The sequence below is a fragment of the Panthera tigris genome, chromosome B3 (assembly GCF_018350195.1).
Source record: "Panthera tigris isolate Pti1 chromosome B3, P.tigris_Pti1_mat1.1, whole genome shotgun sequence".
NCBI lineage: Eukaryota > Metazoa > Chordata > Mammalia > Carnivora > Felidae > Panthera > Panthera tigris.
In genome coordinates, this window is record NC_056665.1 from 107,549,356 (window position 1) to 107,564,223 (window position 14,868).

General features: G+C 45.5%; 1 protein-coding gene across 1 annotated transcript in view; it reads left to right on the forward strand.

Moving 5' to 3' along the window:
- PRKCH (protein kinase C eta) overlaps window positions 1-14,868 on the forward strand; it is a 231,866-nt gene that overhangs the window by 146,285 nt on the left and 70,713 nt on the right. Inside the window, exon 10 of the mRNA XM_015543305.2 lies at window positions 12,418-12,572. Coding sequence (XP_015398791.2) covers window positions 12,418-12,572 — 155 coding nt within the window. The remainder of the gene's footprint in view (window positions 1-12,417; window positions 12,573-14,868) is intronic.

Here is a 14,868-nt window from a genome sequence, read left to right on the forward strand (position 1 = left end):
GCCAGTAGCAATCCCAGTGTGCTTTGGGGGAAGCATGCTTGCTATTTTCTTTTGTTTGCCATACAGGGAAAACTTACAGTTACAAACTTACAGTTACAGATACTTTAGATACCTCAGAACTGAGTGCTGTCTAAATATTGAAAGTAGACCCTAACCACTGGACACGTTGGCTGTTTCTATATTGAATGGTACTATTAGGTCTATCTTGCATTTCTAATTCACTTCAGTAAATGTTTCCTTAGGGCACGTTGTGTGCCAGGGACTGAAAGCAATAAGGAAAAACAAAATGTGGACCTGCCCTCTAGTTGCTTTCAGTCAAGGATCATCTTAAACACAGACACCTATAACCATGGGATAGAAGAAAAGTCATGACTTGGCCCTTGCGGAGGTTGAAAGGGCTCTGAGAGAAAGAGCTGTCTCAGCTGTATTTTGAGGATGCATCTGAGCCCTACAGTCATAGAGGGCTGAGGAGAGGACACAGGACGGGCCTCCCGGACAGAGGTGATAGCAATGCAGAGGCACAGAGGATTAAAATGTATGGTATGCCTAGGACACCCCAAATAAGTCGATGCAGCAGGATTGCAGGAGGGGAAATGTGGGTAGTGATGAAGCAAAGTCATCATGGGCCTGCCATCCTTTGCAAAGGAACTTAGACTCAATCATGGAGGTGAAGGGTGCTAGCAAGGGTTTTAAGCCAGAGGGCAACGGAAGACGTGCATTTTAGGAGGTGGCTCTCTGCAGGAAGAGGAGACCAGGGGTAGCAGATCTGGTAAGGATGCTGAAACAGGGTCCTGTCAGACCTGCTTGCTCCAAGGCAGCGGTCACTGAGTGGAGTCAAGGACATACTAAGGAGGTGGAATCGATAGGACTTTTTAGGGTAAGAGAGTGGGAGGAGTGGTCACAGTTCTGGTCAGTTGGGAGCCTGGGGGAATAGAGTATGATGAATTCGCTTTGCAGGAAGCCAAGTGGTAAGATGTTTGTTGCTCAGAAACATGGTTCAGATGGGAAATTGGATTTTGGTGTCCTCAGTGTCCTCTGGGTATATAGTAGAAAGTGTAATTTTTTTAATATTAAAAAAATAATAATTTATGTTGAGGGAGAGAGTGCATATGAGTGGGGGAGGGACAGAGATGGGGGAGAGAGAGAATCTCAAGCAGGCTCCACCCTGTCAGTGTGAGCCCTACACGGGGCTCGAACCCATGAACTGTGAGATCATGATCTGAACCAAAATCAAAGCCAGACACTCAACCGACTGAGCCACCCAGGCACCCCAAAAATGTAATTTAAAATATTTCGGTAGGTGTTTGTAGATAGGAGAGGAGAGCTGAGAAAAGAATTCTACGGAAGAGTGGAGAAGGGTGGCAGAAAGTCAGAAAGAAGAATCAGAAGGAAGTGGTTTCATGGGAGGAGGAACCCAGTGCCCACATGAAGTCAGTTCACCACAGGACTGGAAGCTGTAACTGGATCTGGGATGAGACTGTTGGTGTTGCTGTCTTAGTCTCTGCTCTGGTCCTTGCAACTTTAAAGGGCCCATCGGAACTCCACGTAACCAACTGAAGCTTCTCTACAAGGCCAACACGATATCCTCTCCCCTGGCTAAACCCTTAAAACTATTGGTGATTGCTTTCCCATCTTATTAGACTCTGCCTCTGATGCTTTGGTCTCCCTACCTTTATATAAGTCAAGTCTGTGTCTTTTTTCCTCCATGGACAGCAGAGATCAGTATGTGGCCCATAGTGCAGAAGGGGTTTGGAAAGGGGCTGTGGGGGCGTCGTTTGCTTGAGCACATCTCATTCTCCAGATGAAGGGCCGGAGAAGAATGCGCTGTGGCTGTGCTAGAAGGAACAAAACTCAAAATAGCACATGGAATGCACATTCCAGGTGGAAATTCGGCAGGTACTACAAGACTGTAGAGCAGAGGCAAGAACAGACTCTTGGCTAACAGATTCCCAGGCGTCCTCTCAAGGCAGACCGAATATTCTTGGCCTGATTTGCTGCTTCCCTGAGTGATTAGTTAGACAACTATAACCCAGAATCTCCTCTTGTGAGGCAGACATGTCTAATTCATCCACAGATCATACGGAGAGATGAAATCTTGCCTTCTTTAAGAGGCTGCAAAGTTTAGGAACCTCTGTCATGAAAAATGATCTAAATAGTAAATGGCATTTTTACTCTATCCAATAGCCCTGTACAAACTAAATCCATTAATATATTTTATTTATTTTATTTATTTTTATTTTTGAGAGAGAGAGCGAGCAGGGGAGAGGGGCAGAGGGACAGGGAGAGACAATCTTAAGCAGGCTCCATGCTCAATCAGGCGCAGAGCCCTGCATGGGGCTCAATCTCATAACCCTGGAATCATGACCTAAGCCAGAATCAAGAGTCAGACGCTCAACTGACTGAGCCACTGAGGCACCCCTAAATCCATAAGTATCTTTAATAGACCTATTTGGTGCTTAAACCAAAACCTTTACACAGAGAGTTGTACCATGTGAAATAATAATTTAAAAAAATCCTATTGTGCATATTTTTAAGTGACGAAAACTTTTCTAAAAAGGAAATTATAACCTAAGATATCTTCTTGGTAAACCAAAGTTCAGAATTTAAATTTGTGAATTTAATTCAGAATCAAAACACTATGACCAGTTGGCAGTAATCTGTTCTAAGATGCCTGTGTTTCCAGACTAGTAAAACTGATCTTTATCATAAAGTATCCTAAGTAGATACTCATACCATCCTCTTATTTCCATTAACTTAAATAGAAGTCCAGCTAATTGTAGGACTTCATAGAAATAGCACTGAAAATAGTATGCACCTGTTAAAAAAATTCACAGTTCAATGACTAAGTACATCAGGAAATTTATGTAATATAAGTGGAAAAGGAAAGATACATTTTTCATGTTCTCTTTTTCTCTTCTTTAAAGAGTGGTAAGTAGGACATAAGGGGTAAATAAATTCTAATTAAAAACACGCTTGTTAAATTTCTTGTTTGCCCTGAAATCTCCAGTTCCTTGTATTCTAAAAGCCACAAACGGTTTTGTTTCCCCTTGTATTTGGATTCTATCTCTGGGTATCAGGATTATAGATGATTTTATTTACATTTTATTTATTTTTTTCCTCGGTTTTCCATGTATTTACTTTATAACTACATTTGAACTATGAACATGTAATTACTTTTGCTTATTCTTTTAATGTTTATTTATTTTGAGAGAGAGAGAGTGTGCACAAGCCAGGAAGGGGCAGAGAGAGAGAGAGGGAGAGAGAGAGAGAGAGAGGGAGACAGTGAGGGGGAGAGAGAGAGAGAGAGAGAGAGACAGAGAGAGAGAGAGAGAGAATCCCAAGGTGTCTCCCTGTTGTCAACACAGAGCCCGATGCGGGGTTTGATCCCATGAACCATGGGATGAGACCATGACCTGAGCTGAAATCAAGAGCTGGATGCTCAACCGACTGAGCCACCCAGACGCCCCTGTAATTACTTTTAAAAACAGAGAAAAAAAACACAAAGCTTTATTCTTAAAGGGAAATGAAGTGGTGCGTGAAGCAGGTCTGCTTCTCATTTCGAGCTCTTCCATGAACTATTTTAACTGCAGGTAAGGCAGTTTACTTCGTTGCCCTTACATACAATAAATGGGTAGAACTGATCTTGGCAGTTGGTTCCAGCTTTTGTGACGTTCTAGTTTAAATCGTCGTAGAAACCAGAAATGGCCTCCTGCCATGTTAGCTCTCCAAGGGGTTATTTACCTTTTGCCAGGTCCAGGCACTACGCTTGGTGGTAGTAGAGATGTGTCATTTCCATCCGGGCTCTGCCTTCAGAGGTTTCAGGTCCTTAACAGAAAACAACACCAAGCACACAAGGCCAGTGCAGCCCAATGAGACTGGGCAAGATGTGTGTGGACCATTTTTTTTTTTTTTGGAAGTATAAAATACATTATGATTTAATTCTATTTAAAACAATGCAGTTTAAAATTTTATGATAAATTTTCTCATTAATGGCAAGTCACGCACTTGGATATTTTGAACTAGAGAATGTATTTGTGATATTGATCACTGTCCCCTCTCCCCTTGGGAATTACTGAGTGCTATCATTCAAGTACAAGTCAGACCAGAGAGGGCTCTGCCAGGAAGTGGAAGGACTTAAGCCCTGACATTGCTCTGTCTCCAGTCATGTTGACTGCTTAGTTATGCTTTAAGAATATTCTGGCTCAGGGGCACCTGGGTGGCTCATTCGGTTAAGCGTCTGAACGGCTCAGGGTGTCATCTCGAGGTTCGTGAATTTAAGCCCCGCATTGGGCTCTCTGCAGTCAGTGCCGAGCCCACTTAGGAGCCTGTGTACTTCTCCTCTGCCCCTCCTCTGCTCACTTGCACATGTTCTCTCTCTCAAAAATAAATAAACATTAAAAAAATGAATCTTATGGTTCAAATGCCTCCCAGTGTGTTGAACTGCAAGTTAGATTGCCTCACACAGCCCAGTCCGTCATACATGTCGGTGAGCCTTGTCACGTTTCACTACAGGTGACGATAGGCAGTGTAACTGGGAAAAGTCTTAGTCTTGGAAAGAGCCGAGTGTCCCTCCAGGTTTGAAATGCAGGTTCCTAAGGGCTTGTTATATTAGAGACATATTTCACCTTCCTGAAGACTAGTGTCTGAGCTCAGACAGGATGTATCATGCCTGTGGGCTTGAGAGAGGGGTTGCTGAGTGATTGAATTAACGTCTGATATCTTCTGGGCTGCACAAAATGGTAAGTCCAAAAAAAAAAAAAAAAAAAAAAGGAAGCCATTAGATTCCCTGTCCTTGTTTCTTCCTTGAAGCCTTTGTAATCATTCTTAATGTGGTTAAATTTAAGTTGTTTCCAGTTCAGGCATGGTGCAATCAGATTTCCTCATGAGGGTGCTTTTCCACTGTGACCTCTTTGACGTCAATAACTGTTTCCTGTTGATTTGAACGCCCTATTCCCTCTGTGGATGACTTTGTTGGAGCAAAATCATAAAGCAAGGAGCACTTATGAGAAATTCAACACAATGCTGTCTGTTACTGGAGATTTCCTTCTCCATGCCCACAACCAGTCAGTGACACTGCAACTTTTGATACAGGGTTGGTGTGTTATTCTTTCAGAAATAATTCCAAAGTAATTGCTGAGAACTTAGGTAAGTCTAGATGTGGCGCTCAGCTTAACATTGCTTTAAAACCATCACTCAATTCATTAACTGTAAATGTTGTTGCTATTCTTTGAATTATTTCCGAAAGGTAATCTGCATCCTCGCTGTAATACATCTTCAACTGAAGATTTATATCTGTTGAGGACATGTACAGACTATGGATTCTTGCTTTAAACAGAAAAATCTTTTTCACTCTGTTGACAAGAGTGAAGCAACTGTATGGAAAGGGAGAAGAGCTACTACAAAAAGTCTCACTCTGATATGTTAGCAGTCCATTTGCTTTGCAACAGTATCAGTTATGATTATCAAGGTCTTAAAGTAGAGAGTATTATCATCTGCTATTAGAAACTTAGAAAACTTGCTGGAACTCAAGCCCTCGGTTGGCATGTTTTGGTTATCAAATCTAGTTTTGTGACCTCTTGCTTTGTAATCACTTCCCAGAAAGAAAAGCTCTCCTTAATAGGTCAAGGCCATGACCACGCAGTATCAGAAGTGCCCCCGCGGCTGGCGGAGGTGTCCTCCTGACTCCTTAAACCCTCCAGATTCCTGTCTCACATTCACATTGCTGTTTTGGCTGCCATTTCATTCCTGTCTACTTGCCAGCCTGAGAGGCACCATCTCTGCATCCATGCAGGGCAGCCCGCTGCCCAGGACAGCACCCCCCCCCACCCCCCACAGAGGGGCCAGAGCCCTGGGAGCAGACGGCCGTGACGGTGGAAGCCGTAGTGATAGTGAGGATGATATTTGCTCACACTTAGTGAACATTCACTGTGTGCCTGGCACCGTTGGACATTCTTAGCTTAAATCATGTAATGCTTGTACACCTGTGAGTTCAGTCCTCTTATTATCCTCGTTTTGCAGATTGGAGTTTTGAGACAGAAAATAAATACAGCATAGCGGGAGCTGCTTTGGCATCTCAGACACCCTGGCTCCAGAGGCCCCGTGCCCTCACCACCACGCTGTGCTTTGTCTTGGTGACATCAGGGACTTGGGCACTGGGTGCAGGACCTCCTAGAGTACACGTTAGCCTGTTTGCATGATGTACTAATAATAACAGTTTCTGCTTGTGGAACCTCTTCTGGGCCTGGCCCTGACAAGGCACTTTGATTCTGGTTTAATCTGCACATGGTCGTTGTAGTGTGTTATTATCCCAGATTTGTGAATAAGTAAACCTTCTGCCCCTTAAGAATTGCTGTGTGTTTCAGTTAAAATTCTCCTGGTAGCAAGTACAGAAAGCGGTTTACCCAAGGTCATGCAAAAAAGTGAGAAGTGAAAATAAAGATGTAGAGATACAGGGTGTGTTTCACAGAACCCAAGGGCCAACTTTGTCCATGTCTCTTCCGGATCTGGAAGTGGAAAGGCATGATGGGCCCAGGTGGTTTCCTTCTTGGCTCCCTCATTTGCCCTTATCTCTTGCCTCTGCCTCACTCTATGTTTCTGTTCCATTCTTTTCTCTTGTCCTTCTGTCCATCCATCTGTCCAGCCGTGCTTTCAGCACTCTGTTTTACCAAGACATGTCACGTGGTCATACAACACAGATAACCTCAGCTTCCTAATTCACGTTTCCTCAGCTCCTGCACCCCACACAGCCTAAATTAACCTTTCCATCTCAGTTCCGATTTTCTGGGAAAGATACTGGAGAGGGGGTGGCCAGCTTGCTCTAGTTAGCTGCTTGCAGGGTATCCAGCATGGCCCACTGTGACCATGCCAGGGCAGTTCTCTGAGAAAGGGATCAATGAGCTGAACAGACACCTCCAAAGGTACCTACCACAGTGACCCTAGGCTCTCACCCCTGGTTCCTCTACAGTCATCCTCCTCAGGTGATGTTGTCTTGTCACAGGTTATCATCTTGGTATATCACTTTTCATCGACCCAAGTGTTTTGTCTCGAACTTTTCTGTATACAGTTGCCTATCAGTTTAATTCCTTTATTTTCATTTTCATTTATTTTATTTCCTTTAATGTTTTATTTATTTTTGAGAGACAGAGCATGAGTAGGGGAGGGGCAGAGAGAGAGGGAGACACAGAATCCAAAGCAGGCTGTCAGCACAGAGCCCGATGCGGGGCTTGAACCTACGAGCCTTGAGATCGTGATCTGAGCCGAAGTCAGACACTTAACCGACTGAGCCCCCCGGTCCCCTCAGTTTAATTCTTAAAGAACAATCTTTATGAGGGCCTTTAGGGAATGCACACTGCTCATACTGACAGCCACTATCAGTTTGGGGGATATTTTTATCCCCTTTGACCCCTAAGAAGTAACAGCCCTGAACTGATAGCCAGGACAGATTTGGGCCAGGCTGCAGCGGGTTAATGGAGGCAGGCAGGTGATGACAGGAATTCTGTTATTAACCAGGCACCAGCTCCTTGGCCTCCTAATCCGAAGGGAGGCGTGGGACAAAGGGATTTCTGTGTTGTTTTTATTCCCCCAGGTGTTCCTCACCCGTGTTAATGACTTGCATTTGTGGTTGGTTGAATGGGGGACAAAAGAGGAGCAAGGGACAAAGGGCTGGGCCACTTGGCTTTAGAACTGAGGTTACACCGGTCTCCAGTCTCAGGGACCTTGGGTTTCTTACCTTGCAGATCAGAGCAAAATTTACCTGAGAGGAGCCAGAGTCTTCGGGGAAAGCTGTGCAGGTGTCCAGGACTCGGTTTCTAGGAGACTGGACTTTAGAAAAGCTGGAATGGCTGTCTACACAGGCTGAAACACAGAAACAGTTGTTTTTGTACTCACTGCCATAGGTGGGATTTGGAAACTGCTCCCTGCCCCAGAAGTGACTCACAGGCAACCTGAATCTATTATGCCCTGCCTCCCTAAACTCAGGGGGCCCGGCAGATGTTTCCTCTACTTGCTTCACAGCTGCGTTTGTAAAGCGTAACTTCGTGCTTGTCGGGTGGTGAGGGAGACTAGTTCTTCAACAGCACAGACTGCGAGTGGAGTCGTAGGCAAGAGGCGATCTCCTGCCTCCCGTCACAATGTCACGTCTATGACTCTGCTTTGTAAAGGGCACGCGCTAAGTGTGAAAGGTTTCCCTCTGGTTGGTGGAACTCATTCCAGGGCAGGAACATTTAGCAGGGCTGATTTGCGTTTGTAGCTGATGTGTTAGTATGTGTGGCGGGTTCTGCTCATGGAGTCTTTTTCCAGCCAAGCACCATAGCCGCCACCTGGTTTAGCCCAGACGCTGGGCCTATAATTGTAGAGACCAATAGGTGAGTGAGCCTCTCTCTGAACAGGACTATAGTCCTGAACTTCTCAGCTGTCGGTGGCCTGAGGATGGGGTGAAAGGAAGTACCCTAACTAGACTTTTGCTTTTTTAAAAAATTTTTGAGTTTATTTATTTTGAGAGAGAGAGAGAGAGAGAGAGAGAGAGAGAGAGAGAGCCCAAGGGAGGCTGGGGACAGAGAGAGAGAGAAGGAGAGAGAGAGAATCCCAAGCAGGCTTCTCACTGTCAGCACAGAGCTGGATGCGGGGCTCGAGCTCACAAACTGCAAGTTCAGGACCTGAGCCGAAATCAAGAGTCGGACACTTAACCGACTGAGCCACCTAGGCACCCCATAGCCTTTTGCTTCTTCTGTCAACACTTGATTATGAAAGCAGCGTATTCCAGTGATGCCCCACACGCAGAAGCTTCAGCACTTAGGGACGGTCTCCCTTTGCAGCCATTGTACCCTGCCTCATACCTGACAGTTCAGCTGTTCGTATACCTTGATGCCTCCCCACTCCAGCCTGACTCCTGCTTCCTCCTCCTTCAAGGCTGGGGAATTAGCTCCTCTTGGAAGCTTTCCCCACGTCCCACCCCAGCCTCCAGGCTGCTCAGGTGCCCTGATCTGTTCCCACGACAGCCTCTGTGTGCCTCCACCGCTCTGAGTACACTGGGGTGATGTGCTCTATCCACACTTCTCTGAACTTCTGGAGAGCAGGTGTGGGGTCGCATTCATTTTACAATACTTTGTCTCTCCCCAGGACCTGGTATTGCGTGTGCTCAGTAAACATTCCTTCTGGTTGAGAACCTTAACAGTGTAAAAGATCTCTGAAAGCCTTATTAGGTACCATAAAGCCTGCATACCAGAACTCAGACCCTTTACTCCCATGGAGCCCTGGGACCCAAACCAGGGCTGATTGTATCTCATTTGGATGTTGTTCCAACAAGCTCGATGGCCTGGTGACTTTAGGTGTCAGAAAGGCCATTATTAGGGTGAAGAGATATGCGTGTAAACAGAGGGGCTCCTCTCAGCAAAGGCATTCTGTGAGTTGATGAACACATTTTTATTTTCCTACCTTGTGATATTATTTTAGGTCTTTGATAGGATGGACCATTACTTTTGGTAAATTGTCATTATATCTGGCTGGCTTGTTTCCCCTTCCTGCTTGCTTCGAGAGCTGTAAGTAGCCTCAGGGATGAGAGTTGTTCTAGGTGGTGCCATATAGGAAGTTAGAAGTGAAACTCTGAGGGGCGCCGGGGTGGCGTCTGACTTTGGCTCAGGTCACGCTCTCACATTTGTGGGTTCAAGCCCCATGTCAGGCTCTGTACTGACAGCTCAGAGCCTGGAACCTGCTTCGGATTCTGTGTCTTCCTCTGTGACTCCCCCACTCATGCTAAAAATAGATAAGCATTAAGAAAATGAAAGTCTAAATGAAAAGAAACCCCTATTTTCGCATTCCTGAGGCTTATGACCTTGTTGCAAATCACAGGCGGGTGTGACCCCTTGACCCTCCTACTTTTTCTGAGAACCCACCTCCAGGGCTGGGCTGAGGAACAGATGAAAGAGACAAGAAGGCAGTATTTCCTCCCCCAGATTTGGAACTCAGCCCCTGCTCTGGCTTTTCAGACTTGAGAATATGAGAACGATTTGGGGGAAACTAGAAATGGATGAAATTGCCCTTACAATACCCTCATCGTTTTGATGCCTACTGCCTTAGGAACTCTTGCCAACTACACTGACTTTCAGCAGCCTAAGGAATGGCCCCTTACCTACTGACCCAATTCCAGTAATCAGGTATTTCGAGCTCTTGGAATTCACGTGACTGCCAGTCACAGCCATGAAGAAGGTGAACAGGCTGGTTAACAAAAATGTGTAAGACTTACCTACTTGTCGAGGGGTGGTTTGGGTGGCTTTACCACTTGAGTCTTCATCGTGTCCCCCTTGGCCACCCCTTCAAAATGGACACAGCATTGTCATTACAGTGGCCTGTGCGGATGCAGCTCTTGGACGTATCTCCATCGCGTACTTAGCCTCCATCCCACTCCACTGCTACCCTGCTCTCGGGTCTTTCCCATATGGAAAATAAAGAACACCATTGCTCATCAAAGCTTGTCCTAACCACATCTGCCACTCCATTTGTCAGTCACACTCAAATGAAGGCCACTAGCTCAGTCAGATGGCTCACTGTATTTAGCTTTCAATTGACTTACACTGGCCAACCTCAAGAGTTGTTTTGTTATTGTTTGGTTTTGTTTTTGTGTGTGTGAACCTTGTCGTTCCTTATGCACTCTTTTTTTTTTTTAATATTTGTTTGTTTGTGTGTTTGTTTATGTATATATGTATTTAGAGCACGAGCGAGCCTGCAAGCTACGGAGGCACACAGACCAGGGGAGAGAGAATCCCAAGCAGGTTCCACACTGTCAGCACAGAGCCTGATGCGGGACTCAAAACCATAACCATGAGATCCTGACCTGAGGCGAAATCAAGAGTTGGATGCTCACCTAAGACGCCCCACCTCCCCCCACCTTCACTCTTAAATTCATACTTCTCATTAACAGAAGTTTCATAGACCCAGGGGATTTTTTTTTCTCTGAATTAAGGTCTTACTTAAAATCAGCACTAAGAGGTCATGAGTCCTGTTTTCTGATCTGGAAGGCCCGATGAAACCAGTGGTGACTTGGGAGTGTGAGCTACAACTCGCACAGCTGTGTCCACTGCTTAGCTGTGGTTGCGGGGTAACATTGTGAACAAAGCTGGGGCACTGAAAACCACAAGGAAAGATGAGTTGTCAGTACACATCCTTTGTGAATTGGCAAAAACCAATTTCCTTCAAAATGACGTCCACCACCCCCGCCCCCACTGCCCCCAAAACGATGATGGCTGGCCCTGCGGGGTTATCCTGTAGACCTTTGCTTACATGTCACTCGCTCAGAGACTCCTCCACTGACCCCCAGGCAGATGACCAGATGTCTCCTCTTCCTCCCCTTTTCCTTCACAGGATTTACCAGAATTTGTAACTTTATTTGTTTATATGACTCCTTGTTTATTTTTTTAAATCAGTGTCTGTCTCCCTACCAGACTCTGTATGGGTAGAGGTTGTATCTACATTATGCCTGTTCTACTCTCTTGGATCCCCAGCACCTCATTCAGTGCCTGGCGACCCAGGGACTTCGTAGATGTTAGTGGAGGGGGTAAGGAAATCCACTGATCTCAGAGGTTCCTGAAACAAAGCACTTGATACTGTCAGTCTTACAGACTTCGCTTTTTCATTGAGACTTCACGTTCCTTTTATTAAAGTCTTAATCAAGGCACTGTGTTCACACCACATGCTCAGTACTTAGTGCACTGGCATGGGGAACCGTGAGGGCCCTTTCCTCTGTGAGGTTGAGAGCTCCTTCCAAGTGGAGCCAGCATCCCACCAGTCTGCACCTTTCCACTCCTAACTCGGGAATTTCCTCATGGCCCGAATGGAATTTCTAACACTGAGGCTACTCTGAGGCTGTCGTTAGACTGCTGTTTGACAGGCTTGTCTAAAATGTTTTCCTCTTTCTGTGAGTGTTCCCTGCCCAAGTGTGAGGACCCGGTAGGTGTCCCTTGCATTCTGCAATTAACCCTGCATGTTCCAGAGGAGCGGCATGTGCCTTTCCATTTATGTTGCTCTCCTCCACATTCTAAAACCCCATGATTGGGCTAAGGATCCTGCCCTCATCCTCACTTTGCTAACGTCCGACGTCCAAAACAAATTAAACTCAAGGTTACGTGGTGTTTAAGTGCAGAGCTGCTACTAGAACCAAAGGCTCCTGAGACTTTACTACTTTTTGTTTAATGCAGAGATCAAGGCGGTGTGAAATTACTTAAAGGAGATCCAGGTGTTACGTGCCCCGCCCCCGGCCCCCACAAACACCCTCATGCTTTGCACTGACCCCATCAGGATATTCCACTGAGTACCTCCACTTGACGACCTCTTCTCCCCACGCCCCCACCCAAGGTAACATGATGCTGACCAGATTCTAGGCTAATGGTTACACCACGTTGGATCCTCTCTTGTGTTTGTATCCAGGATCGCCTGTTCTTCGTGATGGAGTTTGTGAATGGGGGCGACTTGATGTTTCACATTCAAAAGTCTCGTCGTTTTGATGAAGCACGAGCTCGTTTCTATGCTGCAGAAATCATTTCGGCGCTCATGTTCCTACACGAGAAAGGGATCATCTACAGGTGAGTTTTGGTCGCTGGTAACCTGTCTCCTAATTCATCCGCTGTTTGCCCTCCTGGCTTCATCCACCCTTCTGTTTTTCCTGTTAATCAATTGAAATCTTTTTAGAATTAAATTTACAAAGGTATGTGTCCCTTAGAATAAATAACCTAGTGTTACACATTGCCTGCAAACCAGAATTGCCCCCATGTGGTGTTGATAAAATCGGCTTGAACTGCTGCACTGAGATTATTCCTGAATTCATACAGCCAGCCCCTGCAAGGTGCTGAACACATTGTTGCTCTCTTTTTCTGTTTTAACGTTGGAAGCAATCCATTCCATTTTAAGGATCCATACCTACACTGAAGAGTGTGGCTGACTGTTGCCCTAAATTACTGTGATAATTGGGGTTACAGCTCGCCAGTCAAGCAACCAAAAGGTGAACTGTTGACGAGCAGTGTCCTGCTTGATGATATTTATCATTTGTAGCCCCTCCTGAATGTTGACTCCGCGTCATGGCACACAATTTTCTGATGATAATATACTTGGGGCTTAAAATCTGGTTGCCACTGTTAGATCTCAAAATGCAAAGGGATAGGAGATGAAACTTTGTTCAGACGCAAGATTGGGTAAGATGGGAAATGTAACAGTGAGTGTGTTAGACGATGTTTATTTTTAAATTTTTTCCCTGTGGTCAGTGTTTTCCTCCTCTTTACACAACTTTGTAGCTTAGTTGCCATATAAACTCTTCTTTCTCTTGAGATGCAATTGTTTCCTTTTGAGAAAAAATCATTTTTATCTTAGGAGCATGAATGTCAAAGTAAAAGAATTTCCTGATTTAAACTGGCAATTTATTAGCCTTGCTAACACTGTTCCTTTTGGGGGCTCAGAACAGTATTGACATCACTGTGCAAGTGTGAAAGAACTTTAAAAACTGAATATCCTTAAATATCTTAGAGTCAAAACAGGAAGAGAGGAGTGAGGCTAGGAAAGAATTCATCAGGACGGATCGACGATGCCAGAAAGAAGAGAGAAAGCAAAGGAAGTATGACAGGCACGATACAGAAATGTTAATTCTCAGGGCAGAGCCCTAAAGCCTCAACTTGATGCGGCCCTTGTCTCAGCCTCAGCTGTGGGGCAGAGATGTGGGCAAAGAGCTTGGAGCCAGGCTGGATACCAGCAGTGGGAGTCTTCCACTTGAACAGAATCAGGAATCTCCACTCATTCTTCAGCTGTGCAGCTGCCACAGGTTGCTGTAGATGGCCTGTGCTTTGAGCTTCCTTGATCAGGCTCTCTGTTCCCCCGGAGCCTCCAGCATGGGAATTTTCCTGTCAAAGAATTCCACCCAGTGCATGATTGGAGGGGGTTGCTGGTGGCGGAGGGAGTTCAGAGATCTTCCTGATGGTAGGTAGCATCAGACTCTGGGCCACGAGCTCTGCTCTTGTTCTCCTTTCTGTGGCTTATCCATCCATCTGCTCTCTGTTCATCCCAGAGAGAGTCTTCCCCACATTTAATTGTTAAGAATTATGACTTCCCAACTTGACAGGGGCTTCGGTAAATCCAAAGACTAATACCAATGATGGCAACAAGAGCTACATGGAGCATTTGTGACAGTCAGTCTTTACCTGAATTTCTGCCCTCATCCTTCCAGCACTATTATTATAACAATCTTATTAGTGTTATTTAGGTGAATAACCGAGTCTTAGAAAGGCTTAGCAACCACACTGTTAACTGGTAGTAAAGCCACAATTCAAATTATATCGTTAGCCACTGGGCCACACTGCCTCCTCACTCTACCACTAAAGAGGGGACTTCTTATTCCCCTTCTGGTGATAGGGCGACTTTAATTCATGAAAAGGAAGCAGAGCATGTGTCTTCATTCTTCTGGGCTCCTTTCACAAAATACCGCAGGTTGGGTGGCTTTTAAACAACACAAAATCATTTCTCACAGTTCTGGAGGCTGGAGGTCCAAGATCAAGGTGGCAGCAGATTCAGTGTCTGGTGATAGCTATCTTTTCTCTATGTCCTCACATGGCAGAAGGGGTTAAGGGAACTCCCTGGAGCCTCTTTTATAAAGGCACTAACCTCGTTCATGAGGGTTCCACCCACATGACCTAAGCACCTCTCAAAGGCCCCGCAAATACCATCACGTTTGGGGGTGAGGATTTCAGCGTATGAATTTGGGTCGGCGTGGGGAGAAGGATGGTCAGGGACAACATTCAGATGGAAGCAGTGGAGAATAGCACGGTTGTCAAAACTCATTTTCTCGAACCCTTAGACGCTTTACTTGCGGACCACATCACACTGGCATGAGGCCAA